General features: G+C 44.4%; 1 protein-coding gene across 4 annotated transcripts in view; it reads left to right on the top strand.

Annotated features, from left to right (window-relative positions):
- STPG1 (sperm tail PG-rich repeat containing 1) overlaps positions 1-15,313 on the top strand; it is a 59,214-nt gene that overhangs the window by 19,880 nt on the left and 24,021 nt on the right. For 3 of the 4 annotated variants that reach the window (XM_033227822.1, XM_033227820.1, XM_033227823.1), the window contains 2 exons: positions 4,083-4,201; positions 12,067-12,168. In XM_033227822.1, coding sequence (XP_033083713.1) covers positions 4,083-4,201; positions 12,067-12,168 — 221 coding nt within the window. The remainder of the gene's footprint in view (positions 1-4,082; positions 4,202-12,066; positions 12,169-15,313) is intronic. The other variant, XM_033227821.1, reaches the window with a different exon arrangement.

Consider the following 15,313-nt stretch of genomic DNA (forward strand, 5'->3'; position numbering starts at 1 on the left):
CCCAAAGTGCTGGGATTACAGGCGTGAGCCAACGCGCCTGACCTGTTTTCTCTTTTTTTTTTTTGAGATCGAGTCTTGCTCTGTTGCTCAGGCTGGGCGCAGTGGTGCAATCTTGGCTCACCTAGGCCTCCCAGGTTCAAGCGATTCTCCTGACTCAGCCTCCTGAGTAGCTGGGATTACAGGCACCTGTCACTATGCCTGGCTAACTTGGTGAGGAGACCTCCCAAAGTGCTGGATTACAGGCTACCACGCCTAGCCTATAATCATTACTTTTTACATGTTTAAAATGTTATATTTAAATTATTCAATTTATACTCATAGTTTTATGTTTTCTATTTACTCACATATTTACTATTTCCAGAGCTCTTCATTCCTTTATGTGATTCAGATTTCCAAGTGGTATCATTTTCTTTGACTTGAAGGGCTTCCCTTAATACTTCTTGTAGCTCCCGTTTGCTGATGATTAATTCTTTCAATATTTATATATTTTTAAAAGTTTTTATTCTGCTTTTGCTTTTGAAGATGTTTTTACTGGGTACAGGATTCTAGGGTGACAGGTTTTATTTATTTATTTTTTCCTTTTAGTGCCTTAAGGGTGTTGTTTTCAATACCAATCTGCTGTCATTCTCATATTTGTTTCTTCACATGTGACATGTCTTTTTTCTCTGCCCAGTTTTAACATTTTCTTCTTGTCACTTTTTAAGCAATTTGATTATGGTTGGCCTACAGTGTCATTTTCTTCATGTTTCTTGTATTTGACATTAAGTGACTTTTTGAATCTGTAAGTCAATAGTTTTTTTAAAATCAAATTTGGAAAAATTTCAACCATTTTTTCTTTAACTATTTTTTTCTGTTTCTTCTCTCCTCATATTTCTTTTTTTTGAGAGCCTGATTACATATATGTTAGGCTCCTCAAAGTTTCCACACAGCTCACTAATCCTTTTTCTTGTCCTTTTTCTGTGTTTTATTTTGTATAGTTTTATTTCTAGATCTTCAAGTTTACTCATCTTTTTTCTGTAATGGCTAATTTGCTATTCATCTCATCTAGTGTATTTTTAATCTCAGACATCTTAGTTTTCACATCTGAAAGTTTGATTTGGATCTTTTCATTGTATCTTCCATGTCTACTTAATACGTTCAGTCTTTTCTCTAGCTTCTTGGACATATGAAATACAGTTAGTATAACAGTTATAGTGTTCTTCTCCACTAATTCTATCATCTGTATCATTTCCGAGCTGGTTTTGGTTGTTTATTTTCTCCCCACTTTGAAGTCTATTTTGTCCTTCTTCCTCCTATTAATTTTTTATCAATGCCAGGTATTTTGAATTTTACCTCTTAGGTGCTGTCTATTTTTGTAGTCCCATAAATATTCTTGTGCTTTGTTCTGAGATGCAGTTAAATTGTTTGGAAACAGTTTGATCTTTTCAGGTCTTGCTTTAAAGCTTTGTTAGCTGGAACCAGAACAGTATTGAGTCTAGGGGTAATTTGGCCCTATTTCTGAGGCGAAACCCTCCTGCATACTCTGTGTTCCATGAATTGTGAGGTTTTCCTGCTGTGACTCGTGAAAGCAGGAGCTATTCCTGGCCCTGTGGAAGCCTCAGGGATTGCTCACTTGAGTTCTGCCAGGTGGTTCCTTCTCCAGCCCTGGATGGTTTTCTCATTTGCATGAGTTGGTCACTACCCAGGAACTTACTCAGGGCACCCTGTTGCAGAGCTCCATAGCTCTCCCTCTGGGTAGCTCTCTCTTCTCTGGTACTCTGCTCTGTGAACTTAGCTGTCTTGGCCTTTCTGGACTCCCAGATCCATTTCCTCAACTCAGGAAGACCACGGGGCCCCATCTGGATCCCTTCTTCCTGTGCTGTGGTCTGGAGATTTCCTCCTGGCAGAAAGCTGGGGGCCATCTTATTGCCAACCTCATTTATTTTGCTTCTCTCAGGGATCCCTGTCCTTTGTTGCCTGATGTCCAGTGTCTTGATTGCTTTATGTATCTTGCCCATTTTTAACTTTTTTTTCCCAGCTGGGAGGGCAAATCTAGTCCCGTTTCGGTCAGAAATAGGAATTTAGTCATCCAGAGTGGTTTTCAAAAATTCTACTTTTTTAGTTGTTTCATCAAGAGGGCTGCTCTGACAAATGCCATTCTGTTATAGCCAGAAGCCTTGGATCTCCTTTCCAGTCAGGCAGAAACCTCTCCTTTCCCCAGGAGAATGTCCTTCCTGTAACCTTTTTTAAACAACTCTCTTTCTTTACTGTCTCCTCTGCACACTCTCTTAGCTGTTCTATAGGCTTAGGTTTTTAGAAACAAAAGCCAGTAAGTCTTGCAGCTGCTTCTGCCTTTCGATTTGCTGTATAGCTCTCTTAAAGCAAACAAACCAAAAACATAGCCATTCATCTGCTTAAATGGGGAGGGGAGGAGAAGAATACATTTACTGTATATTGATATCCCCAAGTATTTTCTACTTAAACATGTATTCAGCTCCTTTTACTTGCTTTGTCCTCCACCCAGGCAGATTAGGCTCAAGTGTCCCTCTCCCCATTGTATCAGTCATCTGTTTATTGAGCACTTACTAGAGGCCAGCTCAGGAAGAGGAAGCACAGTTCAGAGCTCAAGAGCCTGGGCTCATTAGGCAAATCATGTTCACACCCCACCTGTTCCGCTTAAGTGCTGGGTGATTTGGATGAATCACTGAATCCCTCTAAGCCTCAGTTTCCTCATCTGTGAAGCTGGTTCATGATTGTACTCCTCAAGGGGTCCCTATTGTCTTCAGGCTTCTCACTCTGAAAAGGAGTATTGTTTTTTTTTTTAAAAATTCAGAGATGAAGAAATGAGCCTTACTAATAGTCTCCATACAAACCACCCTCTGCTATGGCTAACACATACTTTCTTCTTTCCTTCCCTTGACTGTTTTTTCCCCATTTCTGCATGTATTTTCTCTCTGAGGGTTAGGATTCTGATGTTAAAATAATTTGGCTTACTGTTGTGAACAGCCTACAGAGTCAGGATGCACCCTCCCACCCAAAATTTGGTTTGGATGGCAAGACTTACGGTGCCGCACACATGCTCATCAAGAGTGTAGGAAAAGGCTTATCATAGTGAGGCCTTCTGAGGACAGCAGCACAGCCTTCCTAACCTGATCCAATAATGGCTTGAGAGAGCAGGGAAAGGAGCCTGACTTGGGGATTTTCTTACGGTTGGAAAGCGGGGCTGGACTGAGGGCAGGGGTTTGTGTGGTTTGAACTTCCAGCTGGTGCCACAGGAGGGAGCACTGGGCTTTCTCATCCACTTGCCCAGTGTTGGGGCAGAAGGGAATGAGGGAGTGGTGAAGCTGAAGAGCTATCAGCCATCAAACATCAGAAAACTGAAGTCAGAGTCCATTACACTTACAGGTTCGAGTCTATAATCAACCTGCTATGCAGACAGATGCTGCCAAGTTCTAGCAGTTGTGGAAGTCTCAGCAGGAGGAGAGTTTATACATCAGACATTTTACACATCACAACCTAGACAAAGGAACTTTTAACTTCAGTTTCTATAGATAAGCCCTTTCTGCTTTTTAACCCCATGTCTGCTCAAAGCAGAAACGAAAACTTACGCGTGTCTTGCACAGTGCCCTGGAAAGTGAGAGCCAGCCCCACGCTGGGATTTCCCTAACCTCTTTTGATTTTAACGGCCTGATGCTGGTGTCTGAATCTAGGCCAAGGAGCAGTGAGGACGCTTCCTCTGTCCTCTGACCGCGCCTTGTCCAGGCTGCTCCCAGAATAGTTTTGCTGTCTCCTTCCTGCCTGGCAAGAATGTCTTTACTATCATCTCCTTGCTTTTCTCCAGGACAGCCCTGCTTTAAGGTACTTTATGAGACCACATCTCACTAGTGTAAGCGCTGGAAGGGGGGAAGTCCGATAAATTGCCGAGAGGGAAAGAAAGTGGGGATTTTTTTAAAAAATCTGGTTTCATGTCTATTTCCTGTCAAAAGGCAAGTTTCTCTTCTTTACCATTTAAAATAAAACTTTAATATACACCTTTGTGTTTTCCACATTTGTCAATCATTGTTTTGTATTCATTTTGATTTTATTTCATTTTTGTTGTTTAGGTTTTACTGCTGCATATCCAACACAATCCTCCATTCCTTTTAAATGTCAAGCTCCAGTAATCCCAGAATCAGAAAAAAAAGGATTCAATAGTCAAGCCAAGAGATTTTCTCAAAAGAAGGTAATGACGTTGTCTTAGGGGTTCTTTCGTTTTAGTCTGGATTTTAGCCTTGCGGGACAGGCACGTTCTCTCTGGCTGCTGTGTCTTTCTGTGGACAGTGGAGGGCAGTGTGCTCCCAGGAGCCACGGCACCAGCTCCACTGAGGGGCACTGACTGGACTAACTGTAAGAATGAGCCTGAAAAATGGGACATCCAGGGAAAAACAACTATGTCTGGATTTATGGCGCCAAAAATATTGAACTGGACCAAAACTATTTTAAGAAAAAAATGCCGGGCGCGGTGGCTCAAGCCTGTAATCCCAGCACTTTGGGAGGCCGAGACGGGCGGATCACGAGGTCAGGAGATCGAGACCATCCTGGCTAACACGGTGAAACCCCGTCTCTACTAAAAAAATACAAAAAACTAGCCGGGCGAGGTGACGGGCGCCTGTAGTCCCAGCTACTCGGGAGGCTGAGGCGAGAGAATGGCGTAAACCCGGGAGGCGGAGCTTGCAGTGAGCTGAGATCCCGCCACTGCACTCCAGCCTGGGCGACAGAGCGAGACTCCGTCTCAAAAAAAAAAAAAAAAAAAAAAAAAAAAAAAATATTTTAAAAATCATTATAAAACTGAAAAATTGCAAAAATTCCCAAGTGTTATCAATTAAGTAAAAAGTTAAAACAAAAATCTTCCTCATCCTTGTGAGAGGAAATCACATGACTTCAAATAACACGAAGAAAAGAAAAGTCAAATACATCTAGAATTACCTTTGGAGGGCTGGGCACGGTGGCTTATGCCTGTAATCCCAGCACTTTGAGAAGCTAAGATAGGAGAATTAATTGCTTGAGCCAGGAGTTTCAGACCAGCCCAGGCAACAAAGGAAAACCCAATCTCCACAAGAAAAAAAAAGTACAAAAATTTGCTGGGCATAGTGGTGCGTGCCTGTAGACCCAGCTACTCAAGAGGCTGAGGAAGGAGGATCACCTGAACCTCAGGAGATTGAGGTTGCATTGAAGCAAGATAGTGCAACTGTACTCCAGCCTGGGTGACAGAGCGAGACCCTGTCTGGAAAAAAAAAAAAAATTACCTTTGTAATGAGCCCTGCTCTACTTTAAAACAACAACAACAACAAAAAACAACTTCCTTAAACAATGTGTTATTAGCCAGGCACAGTGGCTTATGTCTGTAATCCCAGCAGTTTGGGAGGCCAAGGTGGACAGATCACTTGAGGTCCAGAGTTCGAGACCAGCCTGGCCAACGTGGTGAAACCCCATCTCTACTAAAAATACAAAAATTAGCTGGGAGTGGTGGCGCGTGCCTGTAGACCCAAATACTACCTCTCCTGAGGCAGGAGAATCGCTTGAACCTAGGAGGTGGAGATTGCAGTGAGCTGAGATCACACCACTGGACTTCAGCCTGGGCAACAGAATGAGACTCCATCTCAAAACCACCACTACCACAACGTGTTATCATATTCCTGTGTTACCCACCTCCCCCCGCCTTCCCTAAATCTTGCCGCATCTCTTTTCCTCTTTAACCTGGAAGGTTCTGCGTGGTTCCTGACCAGTCCTTATTTAATCTTTGGGATTTCTGGGACCTGACTTTCTCCTCTCTCACCATCAGGGGACAGAAGCAACCAGAAGCAACTCACAGGTGTCCTTAGAATCTAAAAAATGTTTCATTCCTTCATTCATTTAAGCAAGACCTTTAGAATAATGTTCTTTTGGAGGAGTCCTCATTTCACGATCTTTTGCTGCTCTCTGAAAATGGTTTTCATCCTATCACCTAGCCCAGATGGCAGAAAGGGAATGAGGAGATCTGGGTTCTGAATGGAGCCCAGGCATGGAGTGAGGGGCCTTGGCTAGCCCTGGTGCCCTCACCCTGATTCCTCCTTGGTAGATGAGAACGCTGAACTAGAGAATGTTTTAAGTTTCTTCCACTTCTAATATTTTAGGATTCTAAGAAAGCAAATAATAAAGAATAGAGTGTACACACACAAACACACACACACAGTTTTAAATCACTTGTAGGTTTTCTCCAAAGACAATACATATTTGCTCAGGAGTTTTCTTCTCTCTCTAGTTCCTCTGTTTTAACTGTTTGACTCTTTCCCATTTTCTGTCTGGTTTCCCATTTGTCAATTTAATGGTAATATATTGTCCATCTCTAGGATATTTGCAGCCCAGCCTCCGATAAAAACAATAGCAGCCACCATTTACTTATCCTTACTATGTGTACTTTTAGACTGCCTTTTATCTCTAATCCTCGAAACAATGCTGAAAGGAAGGGCTTATTATTTTAATGTAACACAAGAGGAAACCGAGGCTTGGGGAAGTTAAATGACCCACCCAAGGTCACACAACGCAGGGTTTGGCACATAAGAGGCTCAAAAGAAATGTTTGCTGAATCAATGTTGAAAGAATTAGACCTCAACCCAGGTCTAGTTCACTCCAAAGCCTCTTGCTCTTTCCACACACTGCACCACACCTGCCTTTGTGGCCCGCAGAGCTGTAACTTTGTCCTGTGAAAGTCAGCAAGTTTCTGAAAAGGCCTTAGTGAAACAGACCAAGCTGAAGACAGGGGAGGATGTTACCTAGCGTGGATGGGCCCCATCCCCCATGATCTAGTTCTGAACACTCAAATTCAGAAAGCAAACGGGCTGACTTCTCAAGTTAGTGTTTGAAGAGATGATTGCTTCTCAGAACGTTTTCAACTGAATGAACCAAGGAGGCGGGTAGCCAAACCTACAGGCAGCATTGAATAAAGACAGGAATTGCTCAGAGATTGGGTTCCAACTTTTAAAATGTGGTCGTATTACCTGACAACATGAAAACTTTCGTCTCGGCATTTGTAAACATTTTAGAAATAAGGATGGAATTTTATGGAAAAGGCAGGGGATCCATCAATCAGGCTTTCTGTGTCCTACTCTGTCACTGACTGTGTGCCTTTAAACCAGTCACTTAACTTTTCTGGGCTTCAGTTTCCTCAACTGAAACATACAATTTGGGTTATATAATTTTTGAGGTCTCCTCAAGTTATAAAAACAGAAAAAAAGTTCCTATTCTATGGTTCATTCTCATTTTTCCTGAGGGAAATAGGCATTGAGAAGTTAAAGATCTTGTTTAACATCACCTGATAATTTAGTGAGGCAATACAAATTAAAAACAGATTTTAAAACTCCAGGGCTTCACCACCCTTCTTAAAGAATTAGTCGCACACACCCTTGCTCCAGATCAAACATGGCTGCCTCCTCACAGTAGTCCTGTGGCCCACCTTAGCACATCTTTGACACAGAGAATCAGTGCCCTTTGAAATGTGCAGTTACCTTATGAGGCTAACTTTGCAGTGAACCATCAGGGCCTCCTTGCCTAGCTCACATTCCCCATGAGAATCTTACTGCAGAGTACAAGGAATCCTTCACAAAGCTCAGTGTCTGGAATGGCAATTTTGGCTGCTAGAAATGAAGTCTGTTTTCCTGAACATTTTCGAGTTATTTCCAGATGTGCTGGTAACTTTGCGTAGGTGAAGAGACACGCCTGATCTGTGTGACAGAGCACGGCCTGGCGGCCTGTTGGACATTTTCTACCCCCACCTCCGTGCTTCTGTCTCCACTTCACCGTGGATTGTGGTCACTGTTTCCGAAACTGTGTACCCCTAAGGACACCCCTTAATGTCTTTGCTTCTCTGTTTCCTCATCCTAAAAATAAAGATGTTGCAATAGGTAGGTAAGCCCTTGCCAGGAATGACTATTTCATGGTTCTAAACCTCATCCCTTCCAGGCTTGAGTAAATAAATACTGGTAGAACATCAGTACCATGTGCTCTAGATGGGCACAACTTAAAAATATAGGTTAATACCATTACATAGTAAATCTACCCTTCCAGATAGGAAGCCAGCCAGTGGTTAATTTGTGATGAAATCATGCAAAGTTAATATTGTTCACTTATTAACTTGATATGACACCAGACCAGGGATATTTGAATGAAAGGAGGTTCAGTTTGCAGCAGTCACCATGTTCAAAGGGACAGCTGCCCCAAGTGTGCCCTCAGCTGCATATCTGACCCACAGTAGGGTCTGCCCTGCCTCCCTGCTCTGTGAAGCCTGACTTCTTCATATCCAGTCACCAGCACCCCTTCCAAAGGGGTCTGCAGACACTGGGCTGGCACTCATGACATGCCAGGTCCCCCTCAAAGACTTTTGCATTTATTACCTCATTTAATCCCCATAATAACCCTGTGAGCTACATCCCATCATTATCCACACTTTTCAGATAATGATCCCAAGACGAAAACGGGGAAGTAGCTTGTGTATTCGAGGCTGGGCAGAGTGAGGATGAACCCAGGTAGCAGCTCCTGGTCCTCAGATCCTATTTCCCCAGCATCTTCCCCAGGTGGAAGCACCTCCCACGGTCCGTCTTATGCCCTTGACACGAGGTTAATGTGTGTGCTGTCTTACCTCCCCCACCTGCATAGGGGCTTCTTGGGCAGTGGTCATTGCTGTCCTTTCCAGACCCCACAAATCCCTCAAAAATGGTTGAATGACCCCAGCTCAAGTCTGCACATTTCCCATTGAGTCACGACCACACATCCATCCATGAGCACTGTTGTGATGCGTCTCCTTCCTCCCATTCCTAGACCTTGTGAGCTGCTAACAGGTTGCGCCTATATCTTCCACCCTTAGCACAGGTCCTGATGCACAGTAGGTTTCAATCAGTGTCTGCTAAATTGCATGTTTGCCCCATTCCACTCAGGGGACTTCAAGAGGCTGCTAATAAGCTGCTCAGTCCCACTCTGAAGGTTTGTGACTCCCAAGGGAGGGTCCTGGCTCCATGGAGGCAGTAGTAGGCAACGTCATGCATGGTGATGGTGGTGATGGTGATGATGATGGCGGGCTGCATCGATGCTGTTCCACCTGCTTTATGTGTATTGACCCCTTTAATCCTCATGCTAAGAGGCAGCGAAAGAGACGGCTGGTAGGACATCTGGCACCGGGCTTTCATAGTGTGCTAGTAACTGTGAGTTTGTGAGTTCTCTTCCCGTCTCCCTCCCCATACGTGTTTTTGTTTTGTTTGTTTATTTGGTTTTTGCCAAGAAACCAAGGAGTGGCTAAGTTCACACCAGTCACAACTTGGATTCTCGTTCTCTGGGATTTGCTCTGAGAGGCCTAAATTCATCCAAGTCACAGAACGTCAGTTGCAGGAACTATTATCGCACAGGCGAAAGGTCTCTCCTAGGGTGCTATCTGCCCACCTCTAGAAGTTGCAGGAGAATGCTTGACATTCCCCTCCCAGAGACCTACTTGGGCGTTGCACGAAGGTGGTGGCATGCTGGTTAACCACCATTTACCCTCCTTGAAGAAAACTGCTGAGTTGTAGCATCTGCCCATTTTTGTGGTATAAATACTCCCACCCTGGCCAGTTTCAAGCCACCACCAGCAACATTTTGGAATTTTTAACAGTTTTCCTCACAAGCTGCCACTGGCCAGCTCCAGCTGCTACTGCCTGGAGGACTCTCCTTTTGCTTGCTAAGAACAAACAGGCAGCACTCCGTTCCTCCGGGCGAAGTGGTAACAGTCTTCTTCCCATGTGCCCTGGACTCAAGCCAGTTTGCAAAGTGGCAGAATTAAAGTGTGGGTAAAGCCCAGGAAGGTTGTGAGCTTCAGCAAATGAGAATACAAGATGTCCAGTTAAATTAGAATTTCAGATAATGGCAACTCTGTTAGTACAAGTATATCCCAAATATTGCATGGGATATACTAAAATCGTCATCTACAGTTTATCTGAAATTCTAATTTAACTAGGCAGGTAGGATGGAGCAGGCATTTAGGTCTTGTATTTTCTCTGGAAACCCTAGCTCCTCAGACACATAAGAGTGCTCAGAAAATTCTTGCAAACTGATGGTCAGGTTCAGAGCGTGGTGATAACCAGGAGCTAGAGGTGTGTGTCTTCACTGTCTGCTATTTAAACCTAGAAGAGTCACAGCGACACTTCCTGCGTCAGCTTTCCTAGATTCAGGGACTCCGGAAGCTCAAAAGCACCCCAAGGCCCAACACCTTGGACTTACAAATAAGGAAGCCCAGAGAGGTGACTTGCTCAGTATCACTTAGCGTGTGGCAGCACTGAGACTACAATTTCTGATTCATAACCCACTGGGGATTTTTTTAATCCTATACAATGTCATTTGAAAGTTAGTTTGGTTTCGTGGTTAAGAGCAGACTCTGTGGTCAGAGTGCCTCAGTTCTGGCTCTGACATTTCGTAGTTATGTGGGCCTTATCTCTTTTGGCCCCAACTTCTTTAAAATGGAGATTAAGTGAGCTAATAGTACATGTAAAGTCCTCAGAACGGTGCATGACACACAATGAGCACTCAATAAATTGATGCTTGCCTTGAAAACAGCTGCCTAGAAAAATCTCTTCCTTGTCTCCCCGTAGCCCTTCGCATCTGCATCCACAACGGCAGGGTTCTCCTGAGCTCTTGGACTGGGGTGCTGGCGTACCTGGCTCCGCAGTGCCTCCTGCTGCCTGCCTCACTCTCCATGACAGTCAGTTCCTCTTCCGTCCAACGGGATCATTCTCACCTAAAGCAGGAATCAGCTCCCCTATCCCTACCTGCCATGGGGCAAAGGTGAAAGGGCTCACTGCATTTAAAAGTCAGCACAGAAGAACCTGTTAATTGCACTTTGACTCTATCCCCTATATGAAACCATGATTACATACTGCCCAGCCAGACTGGAAAGTCCTGGAAGGCACTGATGGTACCTTGGGCTTTCTACCCTAAGGAAGGCAGTAGGGGCGGTAGAGACAGGACAGGCCTGAGTGGCAGAGATTGGAGATGGCAAGCTCTGGAGTCGGGCTGTCTCAGTTCAGCTCCGGGGTTTGCCACTTACTAGCTATGGCCCAATGTCTCTGGGCCTCACTTTCCTTAAAGTGGCCCTGACCATATCTCACTGTAAAAAGCTTGTGTGAGGAGTAAACAAGACAGTACACACCATGCGCTTGGCACTGAAGTCAGGTGGGACCTTGGAGAAATTCATCTCCACGTGCCTCAGTGTCTCCATGTATCAAAGGGGCAGTAATCCCTTCCTCACTGACTGGTGGTGAAAATGAGACCAACTTGGAAAAGCTTCTGGCACCAAGCAGGTACCCAGGAACCTCTTGCGACAGTGGAGCATCCGTAGCGTTTCACACCGCTCAGCCAGCTGCTGTCAACATTTACTTCCCCCTGGTAACTAGCATGGGAAATGCAATGAAAGCCCAATGAACTGCCGCAGCAGAAATGAACTTGGAAATGACCTCTCACTTATTCCTCTCTCACATGCCTGCATCGTTCAGCACTTGAGCCTCAAGAGCTAGCCTCTTTTTGTCTGAGAGTTAGAAATGGCCTGGTTTGGGATGAAGGTGGTTTTTGTTTCATTTTGCTTTATAAACAGAAACACTCCCTGGTTTCTCTTCTGAAAGGCTGAGGAGGAAGCTGAGTCAGGTGGGGTGGGGTGAACGTGAAATTGCTCACCCTTCCCTTGCCGTGGGTCTGGCTTACCCAATCACTGCACACTGACTTGTACATCAGCCGCGTTCAGTGTCCCACTTTAGGCCCATTTCTCTAATGACATGAAAAACAACTGTGTTCTTTTGGAATGCGGCAGGGCATAGTGGAAAGAGCAAGGGCTTTAGGAGTCTTAGCCTGGCTTGGAATTCCAGCCCCACCACTTGGTAACTGAGCCGAAGATCGGGCAAGTCAGGAAATGGTACAGCCAGGCTGTCACCCGCCAAGTGGTGGTAGCGCCTGTGCTGTGGGATTACGGTAAGGTTCAGTGTTAATGGATGTAAATCCTGTGGAAAAGCACAATGGAATTGCAATATCTCGATGACGCCACCTTCTCTTCCCTTTCAGAATGATATCCCAGGTCCTGGGTTCTACAATGTCATTCACCAGTCACCAGTGTCCAACAGTGTCTCATTGTCCAAGAAAGGAACATGCATGTTTCCCTCGATGGTGAGAATCACTTCTCTTGAGTAAAGCATTAACTGGTCAGCAATTTCCTTCATTCATTACATAATTATATATTGGACATCTGGTCCTTTCTCTCCAAAGGCCCATGGTTCTAATTAGGAGAGTAACTGCCTCCTCAAATTTCATGCAGGTAAATTGGACCTTGTGTCTCTAAGTAACTTTTTCCCATCTCTACCCATTGCCAGGGTGGGAAGAGAAACCAAAGGAATCTTCAGGACTTGATCCTGCCAAACCAATTTTGTCATCAGTGAGTGGACTAAGCAAGTATTTTCCTGAGATGTTTAGGCATACCAGGAAATTGTTACTCTTACACATCTTGGTGTAGTATGATTTTTACAATGCTTAATCTAATTGGTTGTCAAACTATTGAGAAATCTGATAGGACTAAAAAGAAAGCCAGCAGTGGGCCTGAAATGTACTGGCCCTACCCCATTCCTTCTCTTTGTAAGATATGGGACTTAATTTTGGTTGAGGGCTGTAGCAATCAAGCAGCTGTATGAATTGCCAATGACCCTGACCAGAGTTGGGCAAAGGTAGGCTTCTTAAAAGTATTTATACATTGTCAAGAAAAATAGATACAGCAAGCCGGGCGCGGTGGCTCAAGCCTGTAATCCCAGCACTTTGGGAGGCTGAGACGGGCAGATCCCGAGGTCAGGAGATCGAGACCATCCTGGCTAACACGGTGAAACCCCGTCTCTACTAAAAATACAAAATACTAGCCGGGCGAGGTGGCGGGTGCCTGTAGTCCCAGCTACTCCGGAGGCCGAGGCAGGAGAATGGCGTAAACCCGGGAGGCGGAGCTTGCAGTAAGCTGAGATCCGGCCACTGCACTCCAGCCCCGGCGACAGAGCAAGACTCCGTCTCAAAAAAAACAAAAAAAGAAAAAAAAAAATAGATACAGCAAAATAGATAAATGGTCAAGAAAAATAGATACAGCAAGGGGAAAGATACAAACTAGGGTAAGGCTACCTGAGGAAGAAAAGTGAAAAGTGGACAGGCATGGTGGCTCATGCCTATAATGCCAGCATTTCAGGAGGCCAATGCGGGAGCATCACTTAAGCCCAGGAGTTCAAGACCAGTCTGGGCAACACAGTGAGTCTCCATCTCTACAAAATAATTTAAAAATTAGCCAGGAGTTATGATGTGTGCCCATAATCCCAGCTACTCGGGAGGCTGAGGTGGGAGGATCACTTGAGCCCAGGATGTTGAGGCTGCAGTGAACTATGATTTCACCATCACACTCCAGCCTGGATGAGAGAGGCAGACTCTGTCCCCCTACCCCCTGCACCAAAAAAAAAAAAAAAAAAAAAGTGAAAAGAAAACAAGCCTAGACTCTAATATTAAATTAATAAACATATGCCATCTTTTTCCTTTAAAAGTTATAATAATTTCTTGCACAGATGTATTATGATGCCTGACATTGGAATTGATTTTTTTTTAACCACACAAAGGGATCATTTAAGAAAAAACTAAATATAGCCACGTCTTATTGGAATTCGAATTTGGCAGAGTTGGATACTCAAGGAACAGACCAGCTTTGGAGTTAACTTCTCATTACCAAAGAAGCTGAGTTTGTACATGGCCTCAGTAGGTTCACAGAACAACCATGCCTCTACTTATTTTTCTGCCACCAGCTCTGCTAGGAAAGAAATTCAAAAGAAGTGCCGTCTCATGAAGTCCTGGTGTAGAAGACAAGACTTCAGACCTGATCCTGCCTCAGCTGTGGATTCTTGACGTGACCTCAAGCACGTCACCCTTCTGTGTCCCAGTTGCCTCATGAAAGTGGAGACTCCCTGGAGGCACTGGGCAAATTAACATTGCAATGAGTGAAATACTCTTTGAAACAGCAAAGCATTATAAACATGCTAAATATTATGATTGTTACCACCTGAGTCACAAACAATACTTCCTGCAACACCTAGGTTTTCTCTCCGAGAACTTCTTTGCTAAATAATGGCACTGCCCATTCCTTCTTGGTGCCAAAAAAGAGACTGAATCAGAGGACATGATTGGTTGTCTACAAGGCTTTGCGTGCGGTAACTTTCCAAATGAAAAGCCGGACTATCTGGAGGAGAAGGGGCCCAAGGCAAGAGCTGAGTGTTACAGAACCTAGCCACACCTTACAGGCCTTTAAAAAATTCAGAACCAAACCCCAAAGAAGGCAGACTTTTGAATTGTTCAGGCTTCCCCCTCTCCTCCCTTTCACAAATATGGGAATTTGTATTTATAGTTACGTTACACTCAAGTATAAACACTTAAGGTCCTGTACCTGGGGATGGGTGCCTGAAGTGGCCGATGGAGATCTAGTAGGAGATCCCTGCATCTTACCTCATTCCTGTGTGAACTGGATGAGAATTTCATATCCCCCCACCCCACTGCCTCTTTCAGTAACTTTCACCTTTAGCACCTCCTCCACTTCTGGATCCCAAGACTTGAAGGGAATTAAAAGTAGCTCTCATCAGAGAAAGATCAGAATGACCAGTAGGAATGTGACTATGGGTGAGGCTGACCAAAAAACTCTGTGGGTCTATAAATTTTTGAAACTTCCTCATGACTGTTGAAACAACTACACCCAACCTTTTGAGAGACCTGTCATCTCTCTAAGTCCAAATGATATAAAGAGCTTTATTAGTATATTCCAAATCTTTGCTCCAGAACCTTCCACAGTACTGACTAGGAGAAGTGTATGAGGCAGGTGGGTGGAGAGTTTGATGGCCTCTCTGTATTTGCATGCTGGCAGGAGTGGCTCTAGAAAAGTTAGTAGGTGCTGGAGAGAAGTTCATAAATGCTGGCGTATGGCCAGATTGGAGGCCACAGGTCTGGCAAGTAAACCAAGGGGTGTGTAGTGTTGGTGAGTGAGTGTTACTGTAGCCACACTCTGAGACTAATTCTATTACAATACTTTATAAAACATTGCCTCTACTGGAACTTTTTTGGGAAGAATTTTTTTCATTTCCAAAACGTAAGTTGTAGGTGTTCTAAACCAAGAAAGACTCTATGATTGAAAGGGCTTGCTGTTACCCCAAGGCCATACCACTTGACCTTTTCCTCTTTAGAATGGATCTCTGATCCATGTCATGTAGTGGAGGCCGACTGCTTGGGTAGGAATGCTGGTCCTCCACCTGAA

The sequence above is a fragment of the Trachypithecus francoisi genome, unplaced genomic scaffold, assembly GCF_009764315.1.
Source record: "Trachypithecus francoisi isolate TF-2019V2 unplaced genomic scaffold, Tfra_2.0 Lachesis_group12, whole genome shotgun sequence".
NCBI lineage: Eukaryota > Metazoa > Chordata > Mammalia > Primates > Cercopithecidae > Trachypithecus > Trachypithecus francoisi.